Consider the following 27,157-nt stretch of genomic DNA (forward strand, 5'->3'; position numbering starts at 1 on the left):
TAAATCTCAAAGGAAGCTAAATATTTGTATTGTCCCGAACTTTTGCATCAATTGGTCTTCAACATTACTATGGTAGTTACACTGACCCTCAGTAAGTGCAAGTCTACTGAGCAGAATTGCTGCTCAAGTGAAACAATTGCCTTTAAAATGGTTTCGTACCATTTTCAATCCGATTTGACAGCAGTTTTTTTCACTGTGAGAGTCTAGAGAACACGTTTTCCTGGTTCTTTCAGATTTTTTTTTACTGTACTAGTGAAATCAGTATAGATGAAAAGAGACAGGTACAAAACTATCGTGTCGTCATTTTTAAAGAAGCATTGACACAAATTTTACACCTTTTTTGTTGTTGGAATAGGTAGCTTACAACCCGCTTTCCTTTTCATGGCTGGAAACCTCGTTTGCATGAGTGCGTGACAGTTATCCAATTACAAATGTTTTTAGAATGCCCAGTTGCAATTTAGGTTTCAAAGAGCGCCGAGCTGGGCACAAGCAGCTCCGATTGCAAACACAGCTGGCAACGTGACTGCACAGAACTGTGACGCGGGTGCCACGCACGAGATTGTGTACCGCACTGACAGCCAGTAAAGCCAGCACACGCAAAGTCACAGACACAAAGGAAGAAGTCGCAAGTAGCGAAAGCGCAAGATGTGTGCCAACTACCAAGCAAACAGCTAACACCAACTCATGATGCAGGCTTGTTCACACACTCACCGCATTGATGTCCGTGTTGTGAGAAGGTTTTGAACCTCGCTCAGTCATGCAGCATGCACTTCAAAATCAATTTTGACTATGTAATAGGTTATCTTTGCCCTTGATATTTCATGTATGCTTATGCCTCTCCATAAATCTACGTAATTTACTATCTCTCTCTTTCGAAATTTTATGTCAGTGCCCCTTCAACTCATGTCCGTGTATTATTTTGTCTGGCTAGTTTCACTAGTAACTACTTAAGCTGCTCATAAGGCTTGCTTAGAATATACGTAAAACTGTACCTAAAAGCCCACAACTTTTATGACTACATTTTAGTCATACAGTAACCTTCCTTCTTGCTATAAAATAAAAGGTCTGAAAGAATACTTCATTAGTCTAGACAGATGGTGGTGCTCTTTCATGTACCTAGAAAACCTCAGCTGTAATCCCAGAAACTGAAAGATAATGTCTTCAACACAGCCCAGTCCCACACGGCAGCATCGAAAGCCATCAAACACTAAAGAAAGAAAGTATCGGCGTGGGAAAAAGACACCCTTCTTATCAGATATCCTACATGCCTTTTATTGCATTATCACTGCATGCCCGGCATTTCCTGGTCACGAATAGCATGCACATTATCGGTTTGACATAGCATTCATGAAAGAAAGGTGGCGATTGCAAAGTTTTCAAGATAGGAAAATGCAAGCCCCTTGAGCACTTTAACATTGAACCCCACAGAGGAAGCTTCACTTTGGGACAGGCAGCCCGGCAAATGAAAGACGGTACGCACAGAGATTTCCTGCTGGAGCTTCTTGGCACTGCGCTCCGCATCCTCCTTGAGTCTGATCACACGGGTCTGCTCGTCGACCTTCTTGCGCAGCTGGCTAACACGATCTTCCAGCTCTTGAATGCGCTTGCGCCGCTGCTCTGCCACACTGTTTGCTGCCGGGCTGTGGGTGCACACAAGAGAGCAAGACACATTCGCTAAACCACTCGGCCAGTATTTAGCACAAACACGCTGCAAGCAAACATTCTCTGCCAAAAGAATAGCACTCGCACTCCAAATAAACACATGCGTACAGTAGCCCAGTCCAACCCGAGAAGGTCTAAGATGCTCCGTGCCAGATAACCGAGCGTTGCAGCCGATTGCCTCCCTGAAATCAAGACAGTCTCTCTGATGCACTTGGCAACATTATCTCAACGCAGGGTCACTGGCTGCCTGGCTCCAGATATTACTATAGAGTGCGCGTACATTTGTGCCCGGCTGTGTGCACCAGCCTTTGAGGAGGGCATGCCACATATTTCTAGAGTTGTGTCGAACTATATAGACACCTTATGCGAGATGGCAAAACTGTACTTGCGGTAACTTGTACCAGTGACTTGAATGAAACAGATTGAGTCAACAAACATCATAACTGCGACCAAACACCTAACAGCATCCTGTTCTGTAGTGTGCAAAGCCACTGCATGTCAGCCACAGACAGTGTGCAGTTTGTAGGGAAACGCAACCACACACAACCCTGACCGCTGACAATGCAGTGCAACTATACTGCGGTAGCACTAGATGCCGAGGCTGTGACCAAAAAACATGAGGGCTCAGCACTGGCTGTACACAGGCTGGAGGCTTTAGGATTTCACCATCAGATTCGTGCAATGAGTACAAGGCATCATCACGTACATAAGCGTCTTTACGTCAGCATGTCAGAGCTACATCAGCACATCAGACACATCAGGATCTGTACATCAGCTCTGCCAAAACACTCACCCACATCAGCACTATTACCTATATCAGAATGTTTGTTTCTCGCATGCAAAGCCACTGATTAGTCTTAGACAATGAACGATTTGGAAAGAAATGCAACCATACCCAAAAGCAGGGCAAATCTATGAAGACCTATATATTACAAGACCATGGCAAAATGTTATTTATAGGCACTAGCGCAGATAAGTTCTCCTGGAGGGCGATCAGACCCGAGTATGTATTAAACCGATGCTTCCACTGAATGAGCCGTATTAAAAGGTATATTTCCCCCACTAGATTGCTGCATAGCATCACTGTGATAATCTAGGATTGTATATGGTAAAATCTAGAGCAGCCATCAGTAAATTAGTGATGCGATTGAACGAAGCCATTTGGGCACAGCTTCTGGAGCAACTAAAATAGCACTTCGGAGCAGCATAACAACCATTTGGAGCAAATGCTTGCTGCACATTTTTGGACACGAACATTTGCCTCGAAGCCGGAGCCGTTGCACCACATGCTAAATGAAATGTATTTACGCAAGCATGCATGGCTGTTTATTTGGATTACTCCTAACATAAAATTAGGTTACATACTTGCCAAGTGTTGAGTTTTTTTTTCGGCACCAACAAAAAAACAAAAACAAACAAACAAACATCACACAAAAAAAGAAGAAACAAGGGGGAGGGAGGGATCTGAATTGCAAGCGCCACTATCAGCGTTGCAGTTTTATGGTGAATTGGAGAGGCCAAACACACTAGGGTAGGGTTTCCCACTAAGGTGAAAGAGTAGGGTTCCCCACTAAGGTGAAAGTCTCAACACAACTAACAGAATTCATTTCCATCAAAACAACTCGCTTAAGTCTTCCCGGGACACACGTGAGCGGACAATACTACGCAGTTGGCTGTCGCAAAAGCGCGTGTCAAAGCTTTGCTCACTACTAGATTCTTACTTTTGAGAGGAATGCCAAAATGAGTCTGGCCTTTTTTATTTATTATGATATACAACTATATAGACTATGTAGGCTTATTTTCTTGCCGCTATTCAGCGTATGTATATGTATATATATTGCAATACCACGGTTCAGCTGGCGCTTTAGTCAAGCAACAGCAAGATGACGCCGATAATGAAGAGGAACGATGCGAAAACTGATGATGGTTATTGACAGATGAAGTCCAACGAATTCTTAAATTAATTTTCCCCCGTTGACGGAAGCGGCCAGCCTGACCGCCAATTGCGCTGTGGAACACATACGATAGGGCTTGAGACGTGAAATGTGCACAATCTCTGTCCCGCGGCAGCGTTGGTCAGTGGGTGCATGAACTGGTGCGACACGGTAGTTCACCGGCGAGGTCTGTTCGACAACTTTGTAGGGGCCAAGATAGCGCGACTCGAGCTTCTCGCATAAGCCAGGCGTTCATGCAGGAGTCCACAGAAGTACATTGTTACCAGGGCGGTAGAGAACGACGCGGTGAGTGGCATCGTAGCGATGTTTGCGATCTTCTTGGCTAGCTTCAGTGTTTACACAGACAAGACGGCATTGAGCAACACTGGACAGAAACTGGTCGCAAACGAATGGTGAAGAGTTGACGGGGCCAGAAAAGAATGAAACGTCGAGTGGTGATGCCAGTTGGCGTCCGTATGGAGAATGTGGTTCGTTGAACCGACGTATTATTTGCATACGTGACAAAGGGAAGAATGGCATCCCAATTGCGATGATCCGGTCGGATATACATGGACAGCATGTCGCACAGCGTGCGATGAAATCTTTTCGTTAAGCTTTTGGTTTGTGGGCGATAGCTAGATGTTTTATGAACTGTTTTTGATGCTTGAAGAACTTCACTGAGCGTGGTTGAAAGAAATGCCTTGCCCCGGTCGCTCAAAAGAACATGAAGGACTCGGTGATGTAGGTAAATAGCATTCAAGAAGAAAGTTGCTACTTCGGAAGCAGTTCCTGAAGTGATCGAGGCCGTCTCAGCGTATCGGGTGAAGTGATCGACCACGATGACGATCTATCTCTTGCCGTCCGATGTAGTTAGGAGGGGCCCAAAGAGGTCAATTCCGACGACAGAGAACGGTTCTGCTGGGCAAGAAAGTGGCTATAGGGTCCCGACTGGAGCAGTAGTGGGCCGCTTGTGGTGTTGGCAAAGTGCACGCGAGGCAATATACTTGGCTATCGTCGTGGAAAGACCTGGCCAGAAGAATCGACTGCAGATGCGCTCGTATGTTTTGTAGTAACCCAAGTGGCCCGACGTCGTGTGAAGCGCGCAGAACTTGAGTTCGCAGTGCGCGGGGTACGACGGGAACACATCGATGGCCTTTAGTGTGGAAAATGTATCGATAGAACACAATGTCCTCCAACTTGAATAGTCGGAGTTGTTTCCAGAGCCTGGCATTTGGGAAAGATGAAGCACCGGTAAGCCAACCGATGAGGTCAGTGCAATAAGAATCGTCTCACTGGTGAGTGGTAAGTACTGAAGGATGGGTGGATGAAGGTAGGGAAGAAATGGATGATATCGACGAGGCGTCCTCCGCATAGCCAATTTGACAAGGGAATGTGACGTGCGCCGAAGATTGCGGCAAAGGGCATCGTGACAAAGCGTCGGCATCTTGGTGTTGTCTTTCGGTCTTGTAGATGATGCCAAAGTCATACGATTTTAACTGGAGAATCCAGTGGCCAAGTCGCCCCAACAAGTTTTTGATTGTCGACAACCAGCAAAGAGCAAGGTGGTCTGTCACAACAGCAAAATGTCGACCATGTAGATACGGACGAAATTTTTGGAGGAACTAGACAACAGCCAAGGACTCTTGTTCGGTTATCGAGTACCTCTTGTGTGCAGAGGTCAGAGTGCGGCTTGCATACACGACAACTTTCTCGCGAAAGACATGGTCGCGATAGAGGAGTACGGCACCGATTCCTTGTCCGCTAGCGTCAGCTGTGTAATAGCCTTGTCATCTAAATAACAAAGCACCGGTGGGGATGTCAGTGCGTGCTTGAATGATCAGTGCAAGGCCCCATGTCAAGAACTCCAATCGAAGGAACCGGTACTAACAAGGAGCTTGTGGAGAGGAGCGGCAATGGTGGCAAAGTTGCGAATGAAGAGGCGAAAGTATGATGCGAGTCCAAGGAAACTGCGTAGTTCTTTGGAAAGAAAGGGGCGCGAAAAATTGAGTAGTGCGGAAATTTTCTGAATTGGGCTGGATGCCATCTTTACTAATGAGATGTGCCAATTCGGCAACACAGCTGTAAAAGTTCTGGGACTTCTTTGTGTTTAGTTGAAGTCCAGCATTCGAAAGACATGCGAGTACTTCATCTAGGCGTTGCAGATGATAAGCAAAGGTGGAAGAAAACATGACGATAATCTTACAAGAAAACGCATGATTGCGGATATATACGATGTTTACTTGCAATGGCGATGGCTGACACACTCGCGGGCTGGGACCAGTCTTTATCCACTTCTCGTAGTCTTTGCTTCCAAGCAGAGACCCTTTACTGCTTTATGCCTCAATCCCACTACTGCCTTGTGGCACTACCCCGCGACGTTAAAGTGTTGGGCGACATATAAGGCTTCAGTCTTGTGACGTGCACAACAGTAGATGGCGGTGGCGTTGAGTGCACCGTATGGACGACTCGCCGTATCTCGTAGGTGAGGTTAGTGACCTTGCGTAGGACTTTGTATGGTCCCTCATAGCGAAATAAGAGCTTTGCCGAGAGGCCGATGTGACGACAGGGGGTCCAAAGAGTACTAGTGAACCTGGTGCATACGAAGCGGTGGTGACGATCGTACCGATTTTTCTGCGAGGCTTAAGAAAGCGAGTTGTTCTCGGGCAATCTGTCGTGCTCCGTCGGCTCGTTCTATGGCATCGCGGACGTATGTGACAGGGGAGCTTGAACCAGCGGGAAGGAGTGTATCGAGAGGCAGAGAGGGTTCACGTCCATAAAGAAGGTAGAACGGGGAAGAGCCTGTGGTGTCATGTCTAGAGGAGTTGTAAGCAAAGGTGACGTAGGGCGACGTTGCATCCCAGTCGCAGGGGTATGCAGAAACATACATCAACATGTCGGTGATAGTGAGATTCAGGCGCTCTGCAAGTCCATTAGTTTGTGGATGGTATGCCGTTGTGAACTTGTGGTTCGTGGAACAGGAACGTACAAGATCCTGGACAACACAAGATAAAAACTATCGGCCCTGGTCAGTAACGAGCTGTCGAGGAGCACCGTGATGCAAAATGACGTCGTGCAGTAGAAAGTCGGCAACATCGGTAGCGCAGCTGGTTGGGAGAGCGCGGGTGATCGCGTAACGTGTCGCGTAGTCGGTCGCCACGGCAACCCATTTGTTCCCGGATGCAGAAGTGGGAAATGGCCCGAGAAGGTCGAGCCCTACGCGGTAAAATGATTCAGTAGGGATCTCAATAGGGTGAAGGAGGCCAGCTGGAAGCAATGGTTGTTTTCGACGCTGACAAAGGTCGCAGCTGGCGACATACTTTTGCACAGAGTGATATAGACGTGGCCAGAAAAAACGGCGCCGGACGCGATTACAAGTGCAGGTGACTCCCAGGTGACCAGTGGCAGGTTCATCGTGAAGCTGTCGAACATCTACACGTAAATGGGAAGGCACGACGAGAAGGCGGTCAGGACCATTAGGGTGCATGTTGTGGCAGTAGAGAACCCCTTCATGAAGGAAATACAAGTTCAGAGAAGTGGGTGGAGTAGCGGAACTCAGGCCTTCTATGATGGGAAGTAAATCCGGGTCGCGGCGTTGCTGAGAAGCGATATCAAGAAAGTCTGATATTGATAAGACGCAAGCCTCAGTAGCTCTCTCTGTGGCGTCTGGCGGATCCACTGGATACCGTGACAGGCAGCCAGCGTCCTCATGGAGGTGACCAGATTTATACACGACCGAGAAGGTGTATTCTTGGAGGTGGAGAGACCATCGACAGAGACGTCCCGTGGGATCCTTGAGCGATGAAAGCCAGCAGAGCGCATGATGATCGGTTACAACAGTGAAACTGCGGCCGAACAGGTACGGGCGAAATTTAACGACAGCCCAAACAAGAGCAAGACGCTCTGACAGCCCAAACAAGCAAAACAGAAAATCGTACAGATTCATCCTTCTTTTGTACCAACACAACGGGTGATGACCAAGAACAGGTAGAGGGTCGCATGATGTTTCTCTTTAGCATATCGATCACGTTCTCGATGATTTTGCGCTCGGCCAAGGAGACTCGGTAAAGACGAGATGTACAACAGTCCGACCTTCAGTGTCGGCGCGATGATGCGTAATTGTGGTCTGTCCTAGAGCTGAAGCATTGGCGTCAAAGGAGGCCTGGTATTTCGTTAGTAAATTTAGCGACGCCTCACATTGAGAAGCAGAAAGGTCAGGATTTATCCCGGGAGCAAAGGAAGAGGAAGTAACAGGCTGGCCCTGTTGTGGCCGAGCTGGCAAGCCATTAAGAGAGACCAAAGATACCGGTTGGGTATTCACATAACACGACACTGCAGAACCTTGGGGTAGGAGGACAGGCTGCGGGGTAGGGTTCAGGCCAACGATTATCGCAGCAGTGTTTTTGAACAGCACTAGGCTGGAGGAGAGTACAACGGTGCGAGCTAGACAGTGGCTGGAAGGGGTGATAAGGATGTTACCAATGGCAATATTCGGAGAAGTGATGGTGATGAGTTGCTCTTGACCCGGGAACAGTATGGAATCCGAAGCTGTGAAAAAACGCAGTGGTTTCTCGTCGACGCGTTCGCTCCAGTGATCGGTCTCGGTCATCTGGACTACAAGGTGAAGGCAAGAAATAAATTCAGATGCCGATTAGAGGAAGTCCCAACCAAAAATTACTTCACGAGCACACGAAATTAAGACAACGTAGGCGATGTCATAACATACCATCAATGAAGACACGCGCTGCACGTTGGGCAGATGGTCAAATTATTGCTCCATAGGCCCGAATCAAAGATGATCCAAGGTAGGACGTCTTTACTTTCCACAATTGAGAACAAAAGTCGGCACGCTTAACTGAAATAGCTGCTCCCATGTTTATCAAAGCCAACACCCGCACACCTTGCACAGTCACCAATAACATGTTTGACGGTCGTTCAGGAGGACTTGAGTCATTACGCCACGATGCAGTTTTCCCTCCAAAAACTGCACTGTTTAGTTTTCCGATCTCTGGGCAGCCAGTTGAGAGACAGGCTGAAGAGGTGGAACAGAGAGTCTGAGTGGTGAAGAGGAGCGTGGTAGGGAGCCACGTGTATTCTTCGTCGTGTTGAAAATGTGCACAGGAGACTGGTATCGGTGGTTGGAAGGACTATCGGCATAACAGTAGTAGCACATGTGTCATCACGTTCAAAAGCGACATAACCACGACGTTCATCTTGCTGCCGACGTCGGCAGAACCCGGAAATGTGTCCTCGAATTCCACAATAGTAGCAAATAGGCCGTGGGGCCCGCCAGGAAGAATGGTAGGTATGGTTCAGTGGACGGGCGACTAGAGGTGCGAGATAGTTGTGATCAGGCACAGGTGGTGGTACTCGAGACGGCAAGAGTTGCATTGAAGCGATTTGTGCGTACGAAGCGGGTTGGGGGCAAGGTGGAGCATGGTGGGTGCTTTGAAATGCTGACATTTCTTCCCTAATAATGCCATGCAGATTGCTAAAGACTGGTTGAGCGGGAACGTTGTTAGAAGGAGGTACCCTGTAGGCTTGTAATTCCTTACGAATGATGGCTCGAATGATGGATCAGAGCTCCATACTGTTTGCCAGGGGGTTCTCTGAGAAGTCTGGTCGCAGGTGGATTGACTGCAAGGTATCAAGCCGCTGACATACAGAGACAACATCGAAAATTGTCGAAGGGTTGTGCGCGGTGAGGGCGTTAAAAGCGGTAGGTCCGGTACCCTTCAGAAGGTGTTGGACACGATCAGCTTCTGGCATGGTGTCGTCGAAAGTGCAAGCACATCCTCAATATAAGAAGTGTAGGACTCGCCGCAATGTTAAACGCGTTCTGCCAGTTTCTTCCGAGCAAATTCTGAACGGACGATCGGTGTGCCGATAATACGTCGGAGCTGGTCTTTAAAGAAAGACCAATCGCGGAAGTCACTCTCGTGATTTAGGAACCAGGTCTTGGCAACCTGAGAGACGTAAAACTAGACGCGTGCCAATGTCGATGTCTCGTTCCTGTTGTTGTAGACACCTACGCGGTCACAGTTGTCCAGCCAGTTTTCGACATCTTCGCCAGGCAGACGGAGAAGATTGGAGGCTCCTGAGGGGGGTTGTTGACAGGGCTGGGGTTGGCGGCGGGTGGTTCGGTTGGGCTTGCTCTTGCGCCATGGTGCTCTGCTGGTGTACGCAATGTCCCGAACGGAGCTCCAGGAGCTGGCTTTGAATGAAGAGAGGTCGAAGAGATCGGGAAGCACCTTTCACTACTAGAAATACTACGGTTCAGCTGACGCTTTATTCAAGCAACAGCAAGATTGCGCCGATGATGAAAAGGAATGATGCGAAGACTGATGATGGTTATTGACAGATGAGGAAGATGAAGTCCAATAAATTCTTATATTATATATATTATATATATATATATATATATGTTGCAACGAGCAAGGTTCCGTAAAAACACAGGTTATTATTCCAGAAACGTTAGCCGCAACAAACTGGTACAGGCAGGAACCCGGCAAGCACGTCAACGTCTTTTTTCACGCTGGCACAGAGCTGGCGCCACTATGCTTCGGTACAATTACTCCCCGCGCAGAAAGGAGCCAACCTGGCGACCTAGGGAAAGGACACGACAAGGGGGCCATAGCACGGTTTGAGGCGTGATACGTGTACTGTTTCACGCCCACGGCAGCGTTGGTCCGAGGGTGGATCAATGGGCTCAACTTCATAGTTGACAGGAGATGTTTGCCGCACCACACGGTAGGGGCCATGGTATTTCGACGAAAGCTTCGGGGAAAGACCGGGAGGGGTAGACTGGACCCAGAGCCAAACCAGCATTCCTGGGTTATAGTGTACAGTAGACGCAGAGGAATCGTGGTCAGTTTTCTGGCGCCATTGGTCTTGTGCGCTAAATGAGCGAGCGAGTTGACGACACTCTTGGGCACAAGCAGCTGCTTCGGAAACAGGCGTCGCTTCGGAAACATCAGGCCTGTAAGGGAGAATGGTGTCCATGGAGCATGATGGCTCACGTCCGTACAGAAGGAAGAAAGGAGAAAAGCCAGTGGTTGTTTGTGGCGCAGAGTTGTACGCGTACGTGACAAAAGGGAGCACTTGGTCCCAATTAGTGTGGTCGTCAGAGGCGTACATGGCAAGCATATCTCCAAGGGTACGGTTAAAGCGTTCCGTCATGCCATTGGTTTGGGGATGGTATGCCGAGGATTTTCTATGGACAGTGCGACATGCCTTGAGTAGCTCGTCGACGGCGTTCGAGAGAAACATGCGTCCACGGTCACCGAGTAATTCACGAGGTGCACCGTGTCGCAAAATAAGATGGTGAAGAAGAAAGGACGCAACGTCTTTCGCAGTGGTAGCGGGCAGCGCAGATGTTTCAGCGTAGCGTGTTAAATGATCCACGGCGACGATAATCCACCGGTTGCCTCGAAGAGAGTTGGGTAGAGGACCATAAATATCAATTCCGACGCGGTCGAATGGTCTCGCTGGGCAGGTTAAGGGTTGCAAAGGGCCAGCAGTGCTGTGAGAAGGCGTCTTGCGTCGTTGACACGTGGTGCATGACCGAACGTACTGGCGAACGTGCCGATACATGCCGTGCCAGTAGTATCTTAGACGAAGGCGAGAGTAAGTCAAATACTCCGGCGTGGCCACACTGGGGGTCATCGTGAAAGGCAGTGCAGATGTCCGAACGCAAATGACGAGGGATGACAAGGAGCCACCTACGGCCATCCGTCACATAATTGCGGCGATACAACAAGCCTTCACGGACAGCAAAGTGTCTTGCTTGACGAGAGAGGGAGCGTGAAGTCGTTTCTGATGAACTGCGAGAGAGGACGTCGAGCAAAGAATTGATCCAGGGATCCTTGCGCTGTTCGGATGGCATGTCAGTGATGCTCAACGATGACGAATCGCAAATGGCAGTCGATAAGCAGGCAAGGTCAGGAGGCAGTGGAGAACGGGATAGTGCATCGGCGTCTGAATGTCTGCTGAGCGATAAACAACACGGATATCGTATTCCTGAAGGCGTAAAGCCCAACGAGCGAGGCGGCCAGTAGGATCTTTCATGGACGCTAACCAGCATAAGGCATGGTGATCTGTGACAACATCAAACTGGCGTCCGTAAAGGTAAGTGCGAAATTTTCCTATAGCCTAAATGATAGCCAAGCACTCCTTTTCCGTGACGGAATAGTTGGACTCTGCCTTCGTTAGTGTACGGCTGGCATAGGCGACAACGTACTCGTCGCAGCCATCCTTGCGTTGAGCGAGAATGGCATTGAGGCCGACACCGTTTGCATCGGTGTGAATTTCAGTGGGTGCATTGGGATTGAAGTGGCGGAGAACTGGCGGAGAGATGAGTAGCCGGCGTAGCGCCGTGAATGCCTCATCGCAGTGGGAATTCCAGCCCGAGAGGTCCGCGCTACGGGAGAGAAGCTGAGTCAGAGGGGCAATTATAGAGGCAAAATTGCGAATGAAACGCCGAAAATAGGAACACAAGCCTATGAAACTACGAAGCTCCTTTAGGGTAGTAGGCTTGGGGTACTCGGCAACGGCACGCAGTTTGGCAGGATCTGGGGCACGCAGTTTGGCAGGATCTGGCGATATTCCTTCTTTTGAAACGACGTGGCCGAGAATTGTGAGCTTGCGGGCGCCAAAACGACATTTCTTGAAGTTAAGTTGCAACCCGGCTGCCGTAAGGCACTGGAGAACTTGTTCCAGACGGGAAAGATGAGTTTCGAAATTCGCCGAGAATACAACTATGTCGTCTAAATAGCAAAGACAGATGTGCCATTTAAGTCCCCTGAGGACACTGTCCATCATTCTTTCAAAAGTCGCAGGCGCATTGCAAAGACCGAAGGGCATTACATTAAATTCATATAAGCCGTCAGGGGTCACAAACGCCGTTTTTGGACGGTCTGGTTCAGCCATTGGTACTTGCCAATATCCAGAGCGCAGATCCAGTGAAGAGAAAAACTCCGCACCTTGAAGGCAATCCAAGGCGTCAACGCGTGGCAGGGGATAAACATCCTTGCGTGTGATGTTGTTTAGTCGACAATAATCCACGCAAAACCTGATGGAGCCATCCTTTTTTCGCACGAGGACCACTGGCGAAGCCCAAGGACTGTGCGAGTGCTGAATAACACCACGTTGCAGCATCTCGTCGACGTGTTGAGTGATGACGTCACGCTCGGCCTGCGAGACGCGGTAGGGGCGCTGACGAAGTGGAGTACGATGACCGGTGTCGATATGGTGAGCGACAACTGACATGCGTCCCAAGGGAGGTTGTCCGTGGTCGAAGGAGGCGCGGAAACGGTCAAGTAGTTAAATGAGCTGATTGCGCTGGTCTTGCGTAAGGCCGGTGTCTACCTGACGAAGACGTTCTGTTGCGCAGCGTAGTGAGGGCGCGGTGCCAGCTGTGACAGCATCCACGGACATCGGTGTCGTATCAGAACGGGCATCGAAAGGAAAGATGTCATCATAAGTGTCAAGACTCCCAATGCATTCGCCATGCAATAAGGTAGCGGGACAAGGGAACGGATTGGACACGTACACGGCACTGGAGCCATCGGCAAGTGTTACGACGGCAAACGGGACGACAAGGTTCCGGCGACGAGCGCATTCTTGTGACGGCATAAATAGGGCAGTTGAATCGGAAACAGAGTTGCACAAAAGAGATACCGCGGTGACCGAAAAAGCAGAAATGACGACGTCAGCGGCGACGATCCCCTTTTTGGGTGAGCGAGGGAGATCTACGATTGTCGTGCTGAATGGAAACAAAAAGCTCCAGGACGTTACCCAGCACCTCCACCAAATGCAATGAGCAAGGTTGCGTAAAAACGCAGGTTATTATTCCAGAAACGTTAGCCGCAACAAGCTGGTACAGGCAGGAACCCGGCAAGCACGACCCACACACGGACGTCAACGTCTTCTTTCACACTGGCACAGAGCTGGCGCCACTATGCTTCGGTACAATTACCGTATAGTATATGAACACTAGAAAATAATAAAGCTTTAGCTCGTGGTGATGCGCTTATCTTGCACACGTACTTTGCCCCACGGATGGGGATTTAGATGCTTCTGCGCGCGCCTATCCTTTGGTGGGAAGAATTGTGTGCCTTTGGCCAGAGGAGGCACTGCTTCTGGCTTTTACTGCAACGATTGCTTGCGTTAGTTGCCGGGCCCACAAAGGTCACTTTGGTCTCTGCACAGGCCCCGTTTGCGAAAAGAGCATGCTTTTTATACACAGCGAGGTATAACACTGGGACACTTGTTTGTACTCATCAGTATCTGTGATTACGTATCGTGCATGGTTTTTGTTTAAATAGTGCGTTACGTGTCGAGCGGTAAACGTTAGTTTGCTCTCGTCCTGTGTGTATCGTTTTCGTGGGTCACCCGTGCGAGAGCAGCATGCTGCATGTTACGATCTGCTTGCCGTTCTCAGCGTGACACTCCAAGTTGTTGCCGTCGCATTCATTGCTTTGCCCTTACGGCAAAACCAACTTTTGTTTTCTTTTATTTTTGCTACGTATTTACGGCCTTTATTCTACTACTGCGTGCCTTCGGAGCTTGTAGATCGCTATCGCGTCGCCGCGACCGCGCGGTGCTTGCGACAAACGGTAGTTCTTTTTACGATCCTCGTGCACTTGGATGCGCAGGCGCTAAAACTAAGTAGTTTTATGCGATCCAAGATCGCATCTGCCGCAGTTATGTCCACAGAGTTTGCGGAAAGCAACGTTTATTTGACTGGTTGAGCGCACACTTTCGGGGTTCTGTCAGTTACGTTGTCGCCATACATGATCGTGCCAACAGCAACCGCGGTTTCGTCCACAGCGGTTGTGGCAACGACAATCACACGCACTGTAGAAAACAGTGCGCGCGCCGGTCGCATGTGCACTTCCAAAGCTTCGAGTATGCTGCTCTCGGTCTTCGTGCGACGGTTCCCGTACTAAAGTTTGTATCACCCGCCGCGATTAGGAAATGTGTTCGGAGTATTCGAATTTAGGCCCAATGAACATGGTAGAATTTGGCCGGAGATTTTCACAAATTCCCATCTGCTGCGGTTTCGCATCACTGAGATTCTGGTGTAAGTTAGAATGCTTCTTAAACTAATTTATAATAAAATGGGGTAGGTTCGAAAAGCCTGGAGCGGATCGAGCTGCTTTTTTGCCAATGCCGTACAAACCATACGTTACAATAACCGTACAAACGGAAGAAATAGTCGAAATCCGGAAGTCTCCCGACCATTCCAGGAGTCTTGGCAAGTTTGAAGTTTGTGGGAATGGAGGCTGGCCCGCTGCCTTTGCGCGGGCTTTCCCGCCTTTTCTGCCATTCTCATGTCCCGACATGTCTGCCCTCCTTTGCTGTCTGCCGCGCCGGGAAGGGCGGAGTGACGTTTACCTCCCTCACCCGGTAGCGGATGTTGACTGTGGCGCCGCGCGCGGGGAGCCTCCCGAGAGGTTTTCGCGCGCTGCGTCGGGAGCAGAGAGTACAGTCCGGGACTTCAAACGGTGAGCCACGCATTCTTTTCCGTCCATCGAGTCCCGTCGCTCGGGGCTCGTCGGACTTCGCTGACGGCGCCTCGCGCCCGATGCGAACGCTCACCTTTTGTTGCCCCGCTGCGTACTCGCGGCCGAAGGGCAGTACGGTGTCCTAGTGCGTGGCCTAGCTACGCCGACCCGTCTCCCTTCGAAGCCAACGCGAGCGCCTTTGCCCTCGCCCGAGCAACCGGGCCCCCTTTGTCCCGGTGTCTCCGTGGATTACCTTTACCGCGGAGACGTGCTCGTGGCACCCTGTGTAGTACTTTGTGCCCGTGGCGTGGATAAGCCTACTTGCTTTCCCGCCGCGCCTTTTTTGCAACGGGCTGTACTGCGTTTGGTGTTGCCACAATAAAGTGTTGCGACTTGAGCAGTATCGTGTTTCCCGCCACGGCGACGGTTAACGCGTGCCCTGCGGCTCGCTAAGACCGGACCCACGCTGGTGGCCGTACTCCTTCGGGATACGTGTACACCACAAGTTACAGCTCTTCACTTTTCTGTAGACATCCCTAAAGTTAAGTCCAGTCAGCTCAAGCCATTCAACATTTTCAAGGAATTCACTTGGTATTGAACCTGAATTTTTCTGATGCTTTAGTTATAGTACTAGAACCACAAGGTATCCAAGTTTTCCACGTTTTCTATTTACTTCCCAAAACAGTGATTAGGTTTGTTCTTTTTGTACAACCTAAGCCATCATTGAGGGGAGGAGTGTCTGCTGTACTGCTTTATGTACAGAGTCGTTAGGATACTGGTCAATGGGCAGTCAATAATGGACAGGATGAGTAACCGGTCATGCTCGTCATTTGTTGCCATTATTTAATGTGTGCTTGAAAAAATGTGCAGTGTGGGAGAGAGGGAGTCTATTTTTACAGCTGTTTGACATGTACAGTTGCAGAAACCCAGCAGAGGTATACTGATTTACTGGAACTCCATGCTTTCTCAGTTAAGTAACAGCCACTGTATAACATGCGGTATTGTTGTTAAAGCCTTCCAATTGCATTGCATTAAAATATAGGCACCTTGCATAAATATTTGTAAAAGTAAACTAGAACAAATAGCATTGCAAATAAGGAAACGGTCAGTTCCACATATACATACTGAATTACTGTAATTAATACTGTCAGTCAAGTGCTCATACCGTTATCCAAGAGGTACAGTGAAATCGCTCTTTTTCAAAAGATCTAGCCTTATCCACAAGTCCTTGTCCGAGCCTCAGTGCAAGTCTTCATTTGTGCTAGCTTCACTTATGGCATATTCAACAATGCTCCCCAGGGCATACCAGCGCGCCTGTGTGCCTTTGATAAATCGCACCAATGCACATTTGTGTGCACCTGCTGTCCACGGCAAACTGGCTGCTTTGTTGCTTTGAAAAATCTTCAGAGCGGTGCTGTGCAATGCCAGCATTCATTGCAAGCTGTGCGCGTAGCGGACGGCCAGTAGACGACGCAGAGGGGCAGGTATGGTGACAGCAGAAAGGCTAGCACGCCTCGAGTATTTCGATCTAGTCTTATCCACTAGTTGGTCTAATGACGATGACAGTAAAGATGCAATCTTGCAAAGGTTTTCTACCAGAGTTAGCGATGGAGCGCTAAAGGTGTGCCATTTCGCGAAAATAGTATAGCTCTACTCTATGTGAATAATTCTTAGCAGCACTGAATTCGTTTTGAGTGACTTGTACTTCTGTTCCTTTAAGTTCAACGCACACAACTTTCCGGAAACTTGCGCTACAGCCATACAGCACGATACAAGAACTTCCAGCTCTCCCCAAAAGCCCAGCAAGAATAACATCAGAAAAATACATGTTTTGTCGTGAAAAACTCATCGCGGAGCAGACAATGCAAACCACTGGCACAGAGGTCAGTGGGGAGCACAGTTCAAAGCGTGCGTGCTAAGCGAAGTGGCGCTGGGAGTGCGCATCAAAACGGTGCATCTTATCTTTGGCATTATTTCCATTTGCCCCTCCACAGAATTGGGGCCTTTTGCCCATTAATTGTTTTGGGGAAGTTCTAAACTGCTTCGGATTGAAATGCAAAATCAACTAGCCAAACGGAGTCCAGCTGTAGTTTCGCAAGCACGAACAGCACACGCAAACATGCAGAACCTAACCTTTTAGCAGACTTCTGCTGACTTGCCACCATGGTAGAGAGCTCATCACGTTCCTTCTTAAGAGCAGCTATCTCACGCTCGAGATCACGATTGGTTGCCTGCAAAAAAAAACAAAACAATTCACATGTGACAAAAAAAAAAAATTTACATGTGACAGAAGAAGCAAGGCTATATCATTCGGATCAGGGTTCAGCACACAATATGCGTCATCAGCCCCAAAAAGCTATCATATATTGTCCTGCGAAGGCCGCTCCTACGTACAGCCTGCATCTCGCAGTTTCGCACATAAAAATCGTAAAATATGAAAAGGAATAAATGAAAATGTAGAACGTAACAAAAAAGTGATTTATACACTAGTACACCAACCACGTTAGCGTAGATACAATGAATGATAATCTAACGAGTATCGTTACGGAGTGTGCAGTGGAAGTTGGAGGCAGGGTAGTTAGACAGGACACTGGCAAGCTTTCCCAGGAAACTAAGAACCTAATTAAGAAGCGTCAAAGCATGAAAGTGTCATGTACAACAGACAAAATAGAACTGGCAGAGCTTTCGAAGTTGATTAATAGACGTAAAGTATGCGATGTAAGAAGGTATAACATGGAGAGAATTGAACAAGCTCTCAAAAACGGAGGAAGCGTCAAAGCAGTGAAGAGGAAACTTGGGATAGGCAAAAGTCGGATGTATGCACTAAGGGCCAAAGAAGGCAAAATAACTACCAATATGGATAGGACAGTTGAAATAGCGGAGGAGTTTTACAGAGATCTGTACAGAAGCCGAGACAACCACGACCTTAATACTATAAGAACTAGCAGTAACCCAGATGACACCCCACCAGTAATGATAGAAGAAGTCGGAAAAGCTGTCGAGAGCATGCAAATAGGAAAAGCTGCTGGTGAGGATCAGGTAACATCAGATCTGCTGAAAGATGGAGGACAGATTGTATTAGAAAAACTCGCTACCCTGTTTACGAGGTGTCTCCTGACGGGAAGAGTACCAAAGTCTTGGAAGAACGCAAACATCATCTTAAGACATAAGAAAGGAGATGACGAGCACTTGAAGAATCACTGGCCGATCAGCTTGCTCTCTGTAGTATACAAGCTATTTACAAAGGTAATTGCTAACAGAGTAAAGATCAGAATTCAATCAACCAAAGGAACAAGCAGGATTTCGAACAGGCTACTCAACAATTGACCACATTCATACTATCATTCAGATAATAGAGAAATGCTCAGAGTATAACCAACCACTATACATAGCCTCCATAGATTATGAGAAGGCATTTGATTCAGTAGAAATATCAGCCGTCATGCAGACACTGCGGAATCAGGGCGTAGATAAAGTATATGTAAACATCCTGGAAGAAATCTACAGGGGATCAACTGCTATTATAGTGCTTCATAAAGAAAGCAACAGAATACCAATCAAGAAGGGTGTAAGGCAGGGGAATACAATCTCCCCAATACTATTTACCGCGTCCTTACAGGAGGTTTTTAGAGGCCTAGAATGGGAACAGTTAGGCATAAGAGTTAGTGGAGAGCACCTTAGTAACCTGCGCTTCGCCGATGACTCTGCATTGCTAAGAAACTCGGGGGACGAATCGCAACTCACGATTACGGAGCTAGACAAGGAGAGCAGAGAATTAGGTCTTAAATTAATGTGCAGAAAATGAAAGTAATGCACAACAACCTCGGAAGCAAACAGCGCTTCGAGATAGGTCATAGTGCACTTGAAGTTGTAAAAGACTACGTCTACTTAGGACAGGTAACAACCGCGGAGCCTAACCACGAGATTGAGAGTGCTTGCCGAATGTACTCCACCCCATTCTTATTCTTCTAGTTACTTCAAATTATGGCAGGTAGATTGCCACTATCCCTCAAGAGGAAGGTATATAACAGCTGTATCTTGCTGGTACTTAGATACGGAGCAGAAACCTGGAGACTTACAAAGAGGGTTCAGCTTAAATTGAGGACGACGCAGCGAGCAATGGAAAGAAAAATGTTAGGTGTAACCTTAAGAGACAAGAAGAGAGCAGAGTGGATTAGGCGACAAACGGGGGGTTAAGGATACCATAGCTAAAATCAAGAAGAAATGAACATGGGCCGGGCATGTAGCGCGTAGACAGGATAACCGCTGGTCATTAAGGGTAACTAACTGGATTCCCAGAGAAGGGAAGCGGGTTAGGGGGAGACAGAAGGTTAGGTGGGCAGACGAGATTAAGAAGTGTGCGGGTATAAATTGGCAGCAGCAAGCACAGGACCGGGTTAACTGGAGGAACATGGGAGAGGCCTTTGTCCTGCAGTGGACGTAGTCAGGCTGATGATGATGACACTAGTGCACACAGTACTTCAAGAGCTTCACGACCTGAATCGCACAACAGTTAACTACATATGCCTACATATGCCCGGCAAGAATGCCAGGATTATATACACAAACACCAATGCACTTTTGCAAAAGCCCTACCAGGAGAACTCTGCACAAAGCAGAACAGCTTTTTTTGTAGCAAGGAAATATACGTATACACGAGAAAGCACGAAAGGACACCACAAGTGCTGGCGATCCGCAACTGATTCACCAACAAGCTGGCATTGGAGAGCTCATCAACTACATTTGATCAGCTACTGCAAATCCCGAGCGCAACGGGACAAAAAAAAAAAAAAAAAAAAGCGAATTAACTCAAGAATCCCAAAATAAATTTGTCAGCACAGCGACATTTTTATGGCAAATTAACAATCTTATTTAACCTGCACAAGCACTTGACACAGGAACGAGATGTCGCCGACTGGCACAACCGCACAAATTTTGTTTGGGTTCTACCGAGGTACGCTAGCGTAGATTTACAGGAGAAGCCCATTGGTACTGCTATTTAACCCGAGTTAGCAAGTGCACTCTTGAGTTAATGTTCCAATCGTTGAGCCTAAATATCAGACCCAAGGTAGATGGCAATACGTAGACTAAAGCAGCTTTGGTGCGCAAGCACACACTAACCTCGAACTGCGCCTTCATGACCTCAAGGTGCTGGTCATTCATGGATATCTTGCTGGCAAGCTCCTCCTTGGCTTGCAACACTCTGTTCAAATTTTCGAGCTCTTTGCTCAGTGCAGCACGCCGCATGGTCACCTCCAGACTAGACTGGTTGAGCAGCGTCTTTGGAGTCTGTTCCGCAGCATCATTCACAGTGCCATCGCCGAGAGATGTGTCCGAGCCTTCTTCCTCGATGGTGGTCATATCTTTGTTGTCGGCTGCGGCGGACTTGTCCACCTGAACGTGGCAACGTGGGACTAAGCGCTGGCGAAAATTTGAGCGCTTCGAATATTCAAACGGATATTAGTGTATTCAAATCTGCATAGACACATTTTTGCTATGCTGTGAAACCACCCACCTATTGAGAGAAAATCAGCGCTGCCGCAAAAACGCACCTTAAAGTTAAGCCTACGTATTACCTGCAATTCAATTATTTTTTTTCTCCTGAATTAAAAGTGTGCTATACAAGCTTATATGCAATATGTATAGCAACTCGTAGAGCAGAACGTATCTCACCGCTTTTAAATTGCACTATAGCGTTATTCAAATTCTGCAAATAGTATTCAATGTTGATTTCGCTTTGCTTCAGAGCAAGGAAGGCACTCGGGCAAACATATAAAATGTTAATTTCACTTTATAATCAGAACAGGCTAACCTCTGTGTCCGAGTTTTTCTTTTCCTCCTTTATAATTAGAGATATATACTATTCAAACTATTCAATCAGAAATCAGTTTATTCACTATTCACTTCAAAGTCGCTTCTAAACTGAAACATGAAATTTATTAAGCATGCGGCTACAATATTTTACGTTCCTTTAATTCTTAGTGGTGTAGGCCGTCGATCACGTTCTTGCTTGAAGCAAGTTAACGCTGAATTTACAACAATGTCTACAATTAGAGTGCAGGATCTATAGTGCACACATTCGTTCTTGGTGATCTAGAGAGCCCATTTTATGCTCAAAGCCTGCATTTCAGGACACTACCACCTCACAAGTATGCACCGCACTTTCCCGTTTGAATGGAGTCTTTTCCTGGGTGAAAGATAAAACAGGCCAATCGAGACACCTATTAATTGGTATAAAATGATGCCATATCATTTAGAGCAGTACAATTAGTAGCACTGCCGTAAAGTTAAACATGCAAGACCTTTTAAGCATCGCAATCTATACAAGAGAAGAACAATTATAACAATCCACAGCAGACTGGCCAAGCCTTACACTTGGGTTGGCTCAAACACAGAGCACCTGTGCCACTCATCTTTCCTCAGCCTAGTGTAGACCACCATTTGTCCACTTCCATCACCCATTTCTCAGATGCATTGAAAAGAGAGCTGCGGAATGTGTAAAAAGCAGCAGAAGCGTTGACCAAGTTGAGCTCACCTTGAAGAGAGACTCGTTGAGTTTGCGCCGGCTCTGCTCACCAGCCTGCCAAGAGAAAGCAGACTTATCACTTTGCCATTTAGAGCATTACACAAGCACCAATGTAGAAACTTTAGAATAATTTAAACCACACAAGGTATTTTCTCAGGAATGCACTCTAATATGTTTCGTATGCTCTAAAAGAGTTCTCGCTTCAAGCAGGTGAAAACTGAATTTACGACAATGTCTACAATTAGAGTGTAGGATTCGTAGCGCACATACACTCGTTTTTGGTGATCTACACCAAGATAATACTGCATTTATAACTGATAATTCGTTATCATTTGTATTCATTATAACCGAAAATTATCTGGATTCATTATATCAAGGTTAAAGTGTATTCAAGTTGCCGGAGCCAGCTTAGAAATCGTCCAGTGATTATTTATTTATTTAATATACCTCAAAGGCCCTTTAAAATGAGGGTGTGGGCAAACTATGTAGAGTTCATAAAACAATGATTTTATGGCATTCCTGAATTTGTCTGTGTTGGAATGATCGATGATGCTTGGGGGAAGATCGTTCCAGTCCCTGGCTGGCTGAACGAAAAAGGAATGATAGTAGGCTATGGTGCAAGCAGGAGGTGGGTAGACGGCCTTGTGGCAACTTGTGCGGGCTGAAGTACGATGGGCTGGTTGAATGGGAGAGTGTTAATGAAACGCATGATACATTTTGTGATACAAGTACTGTCTAGAGGTCTTAAGGAGCAAGTCTAGGTTAGGTAGACCTGCCTTACTTTTAAGGGTAGTAACGCTGGTTTGATACGAGTAATCTGAATGTAATCTTACTGCGCTGTTTTGAACTAGTTCAATGGACTTTCTTAGGTCACTTGGTGGTGGGTCCCAATTGGCGGATGCATATTTTAGCTTAGGTCGAATCGGGGTTTTGTAGGCTAGTAATTCTGAGTGATGGAGGGGCAAGATGCATTTTACGACGAAATTGACAAAGAGCTCTGTTGGTATTGTTAGCTATAATACTTGCATGAGAAGACCAGTTTAGATTCTGCAAATGTTAACACCGAGATACTTAATACAGCCGAGGAAAGAAACTGTGGAGCCATTAATAATACAGTTAGCAGTGGAAAAAGTCTGGCGTCTGTGGAACGAAGAAAATGAAACAATAAACACAAAGCAGGCATCATAAGAACAGCAGAGGTACTAAGCAAACGCTATAGTATTTCTGAAACTCTAGTCACAACACTGTCTTATGCACTGTTGTTCTTGGCTGTTTTCCTATTCCATTGCATTCAATCTGTTCATACTTTTAATAAAACATACAAACACAGATGCCAGATACAATGTAATTATTTAGCATCTGTGAGATGGGCAAAGGAAATCCTTGTTTAGAGACGATCAGCACATATTGTACTCATTAAACAAAGAAAACCATCAAGACTGACCGTGAACTCCATTATGGAATTTTGAAGGTCCTTCAGAAGACTGGTCCCCTGATCAGCATCAGCTAGCCGACTGTTCCTATCAGGCAAACAAAAATGAGATAATGTTATTTAGATGTGAACAGTGATGATCTAAAAACAAAAGAAAAACAAAAGCGCACTGTTATGCTAATAAGAATAATCGTAATGGTGACTTGCTACTCCCAGAAATAAGAGCGAAAGTAAATTATCCAAGTTTCACTAATTAGCAACGAAGTATATCCATAACAGTAGAGAAAATACAATGGGATATCTGAAGCCTACCTGGGCTCAAACTATTTACACTGCTAGTGTTGCTTTACCATACTTTTATAGTACTTAAAAACCGAAATCCTTTTGCATCCGAGGAAAAGAAGTGCGAACTTAAGGAATAGTTTTTTTGTTATACACATAATTAGCTAGAACTAACAGACAATGAAGCCAAGAGATCTCGGGTAGTATAATGAGTATTCAGCACACAATACAGTCAAACCTCATCAGTGCGCACTCGCTTTAAGCTTACTAATGGTTAAAACGTAGCTGCAACGAATCCCCGACCGAGTCTCATAGAGACTAATGCATTCGCGGACCACTTAGGCTGTAGTGTTCGGCCTATGCCTACCGGTTAGATGCATACTAACTGCGTACAGCGATAACATTTTGCGATAGCTTTGCAAACACCAAAATGTGCAGTGAATGGTTTTCCATCAGGTTGATAAGTGCAGAGACTTCCAAACGATTGCGGCGATGACATTGTGAGTACCCATCAGGGGGGGGGGGGGGGGGAAGCGAGGTGGCGAAGTGCGCCAGCATCACTGATCGCCTGCTAAAAGCCCGATCACAGTAAACATCCCCACTTATCTGCATCCCCTTAGGCCTACTGCATGCTTTTAGTAGGAAACCACTTGACGCGCTGGGCCGCCAATCGCTTCGCTTTGCCCGACTGTGTTCAAGCGCACACCGCTTTACAGATACACAAGCAGCTAGCTCTCTGTCACGAAGTTTAGCATTGCGGATCACGGGCACCGAGAAACCTTGCTGTATTATGCCAACACGTGCAACGTACAGTGAGCAAATGGTAGTATATAGGTGTTCCGCGGGAGCATAGCACTGTTGCTACTATGCTGCATGTTTTTATTAGCAACAGCCCAAATGCGCCTCAGTTTGCTGCCAGGACTACTAGAGCATCACAAAGAGCACATTGCTTGCGGAAAGCTCCTGGTCGCCGTGTTAACTCAGCAGGCTACACGTCAAATCTGTGCATGGCCTAAAGCGGAGAGGGTGTACTCTACAGCAAGCGGATTGGAAGTCATGGTGTGCACAGAGTGAGCAAAGCGCTGCACGCAACTACACATGCAATAAAAGATTTGGCTCTCTGCAATCGTACCGCGCTTTAAAAAAGAAAGCTGCACCAGTTTTTGCTTAGAAACAGACTGTCGAGCAACTGTACCACGCTGCGTATCCCGGATCCCGCGGCAGTTTCGAAATGCCCATCGGCGTCGCCGCCGCGTGCTATCGGGCGGTTGTGCAAGAGTCTGAAATTTTTCTGTGCTTTAGCAAAAGGAAAGGAATGACTTTGCGGTTGGCATTTCAGGCAACATTTTCAGTGGGGGCAGCGAGTTTCTTCTTTTGTTTGCCGCAATGACGCATGTCAGAAGATGCAAATTTGTAGCTGGTAGTTAATGCATTGTTAAGCCGTCATACCCAGCAGTACGTATTACCAAGGCTTCACTGTAGTGTGGCCTATCTGGGACCATTATGTGCGACTTGTCAAGTCAAACCAATTAAAAAGACAGGCTGATGTTACTCCCGAGTGATGAAGCGTCTCTTCAGCCCACAAAAACATCTGTTTCCAGACTAGAGAGACGCACAATATGGTTTCTTTTTTAAGTCAAATAAATTGAAGATGCCACTCTTGCAACAATGCCAGCAAAGAAGAGATAAAACCAGTAGCAGGGCCCTTTTAATTTTCTCAGAAGCAATAGTAAAGAGTTTTCGGGCGCCTGCCATTCTTCCGAATTTTGCCCTTTATGTTCAGAAGTCAATGGAATCCCATGTGTTAATGTTCCTAGATGATTTAATGAAACTTCATTCATATAATGATAGGGACAAATATCCCACGATATCTGGTGCACTAAGTGGCATTTGGCCACCTTAAAAACAAAACAAAAACTAGTTTAGGCACTCATAAAATGGTAAATTATTTTCATGAACTCCCAGGTAAGAGGGCGATTACTAAATGAGAAAATGACTACAGGAAGCGCATAAGTAAATGATGCTTGCACTGCATGCACAAAGCCATGAAACTGGAAGCAAATGAAATTATTCTGGTTAAACCCAACTTGTTCACATTTCATTTGGCGACACCAGTACATAAAGAAATACAGAAAGCTTGTTTCACAGGTCATCCAGATTAAGCACTAGTAGCAAAGATTCAGGTGAACTGGCATTTTCATTGCCATTATCAACACTTAATAATGGAGTAACTTTGCACATTGCTTTTGATTCAAATAAGTCAAATAAATTGTACTTACTCGATCTTTTCGGACAGCTGAACCACTAGTTCTTTCAGCTTCTGGACCTCAAGCTCGGTCTGCAAGACGAATGCATCTTTGGATCAAAATCTGCATTTAAAACTGACGACTTTACAACATTCAGAACCGGCAGAAACGTTTGGTTGTCAATACATCAGCAAGAGATTAAAGGCTACTCGGCATTTGCAGAAACAGGCAAATAAAGACAGCTTTGGTTGTTTGGAAATTTTACACCAAAGACATCAAAGGGGACCCTTAAATTTTTCAAGCTTCTATTTTGTTTATTTTCAGGTTGCGTAGATTGATAGTTGGCGATGCTTTTAGCACAGGTCAGAGATGTTGCCGCACAGCAAGACCTTGTGGACTAACTTCACAGGAGCACAAAATATGTTTGCATGAACAAAAGAACCTATCCAGAGGTGGCCACTACACCAGCTATTAAGTGCAGTGTGCAAGCTGCAATCCTTGCCATGATGACACTTCACAATTCGGTGATGGCACAGAATCACTGCTTTCATTAAGGATGCATTTTCGTGTAGCTCACCAACTAACGATGCATCATAGATGTCAATCATGAAATACTGAAGGAACACAACCAAAGTGGCAGTAAATGCAAATAAGGTCGTTACTGTAAACTACCGTCGATGCCTATAAACAATGGACTGCTCCGATTGGTCTAAGGTGGACGTCGGGGCCACTTTTCTTTTTTTACATTGCACATTTTCAGACCTCGGGGTGTTTCTAGGATTGCCTGAACCAATTGGGGCGTGGTGAAACATATGAATGAAAGAGTGTTCGAGGACAATTCATAAATGCATGTGCTGTTCGAGATCAGAAGATAGGTCGAATTAACATGCTTTTATGTTCACAGAAGTTAAAAAACAGCGCTAAAAAGACGAGACAAGAAAAGAAAGGACAACAGGACAGGGCGCTGTCTAGCAACCAAATATGTTTATTTCTTCAGTCAGCATACATATATACCACCGCACTATCGCAAAAAACAGCCTACGTAGCGGCATGTGAGCCTGCGCAGAGGCATTCCAAAAAAATTAGTTTGACAGAAAATTGATTTCCTTCGGAAGGAGGGAAATGGAAGGGAGGCTAACACATGCCTCACCACTGTTATGAATGTGAAAAGCTTCCGAAATGAGACGTGCACGTCTCATTTCGGAAGCTTACGGAAGCCTACGTAGCGGCTCACATGCCGCTACGTAGGCTGTTTTTTGCGATAGTGCGGTGGTATATATGTATGCTGACTGAAGAAATAAACATATTTGGTTGCTAGACAGCGCCCTGTCCTGTTGTCCTTTCTTTTCTTGTCTCGTCTTTTTAGCGCTGTTTTTTAACTTCTGTGAACATGAACCAACCAGCCCAAATGCGTACGCTTCTGATGCTTTTATGACCACTTTTACCTTGCCTGCGACTCGAGACTAGACTTCACTATGCCCAGCTTGATGGATTTTGTTACGGTGACCTCTGCCACTTTTCCTGTTTTTTTCAGCGTCTCATGTTAAAAAAAAAAAGCAGTGGACAAACAT

General features: G+C 46.7%; 1 protein-coding gene across 1 annotated transcript in view; it reads right to left on the minus strand.

Moving 5' to 3' along the window:
• Nucleotides 1–27,157, minus strand: part of LOC119163465 (chromosome-associated kinesin KIF4A) — an 82,508-nt gene that overhangs the window by 30,344 nt on the left and 25,007 nt on the right. The window contains exons 9-14 of the mRNA XM_075889067.1: nucleotides 25,620–25,678; nucleotides 23,071–23,146; nucleotides 21,636–21,680; nucleotides 20,222–20,494; nucleotides 17,234–17,331; nucleotides 1,481–1,640 (exon numbers count right to left, since the gene is read on the minus strand). Of these exons, the coding sequence (XP_075745182.1) occupies nucleotides 1,481–1,640; nucleotides 17,234–17,331; nucleotides 20,222–20,494; nucleotides 21,636–21,680; nucleotides 23,071–23,146; nucleotides 25,620–25,678 (711 nt within the window). The remainder of the gene's footprint in view (nucleotides 1–1,480; nucleotides 1,641–17,233; nucleotides 17,332–20,221; nucleotides 20,495–21,635; nucleotides 21,681–23,070; nucleotides 23,147–25,619; nucleotides 25,679–27,157) is intronic.

Source organism: Rhipicephalus microplus, chromosome 3 (genome assembly GCF_043290135.1).
Source record: "Rhipicephalus microplus isolate Deutch F79 chromosome 3, USDA_Rmic, whole genome shotgun sequence".
Lineage (NCBI taxonomy): Eukaryota > Metazoa > Arthropoda > Arachnida > Ixodida > Ixodidae > Rhipicephalus > Rhipicephalus microplus.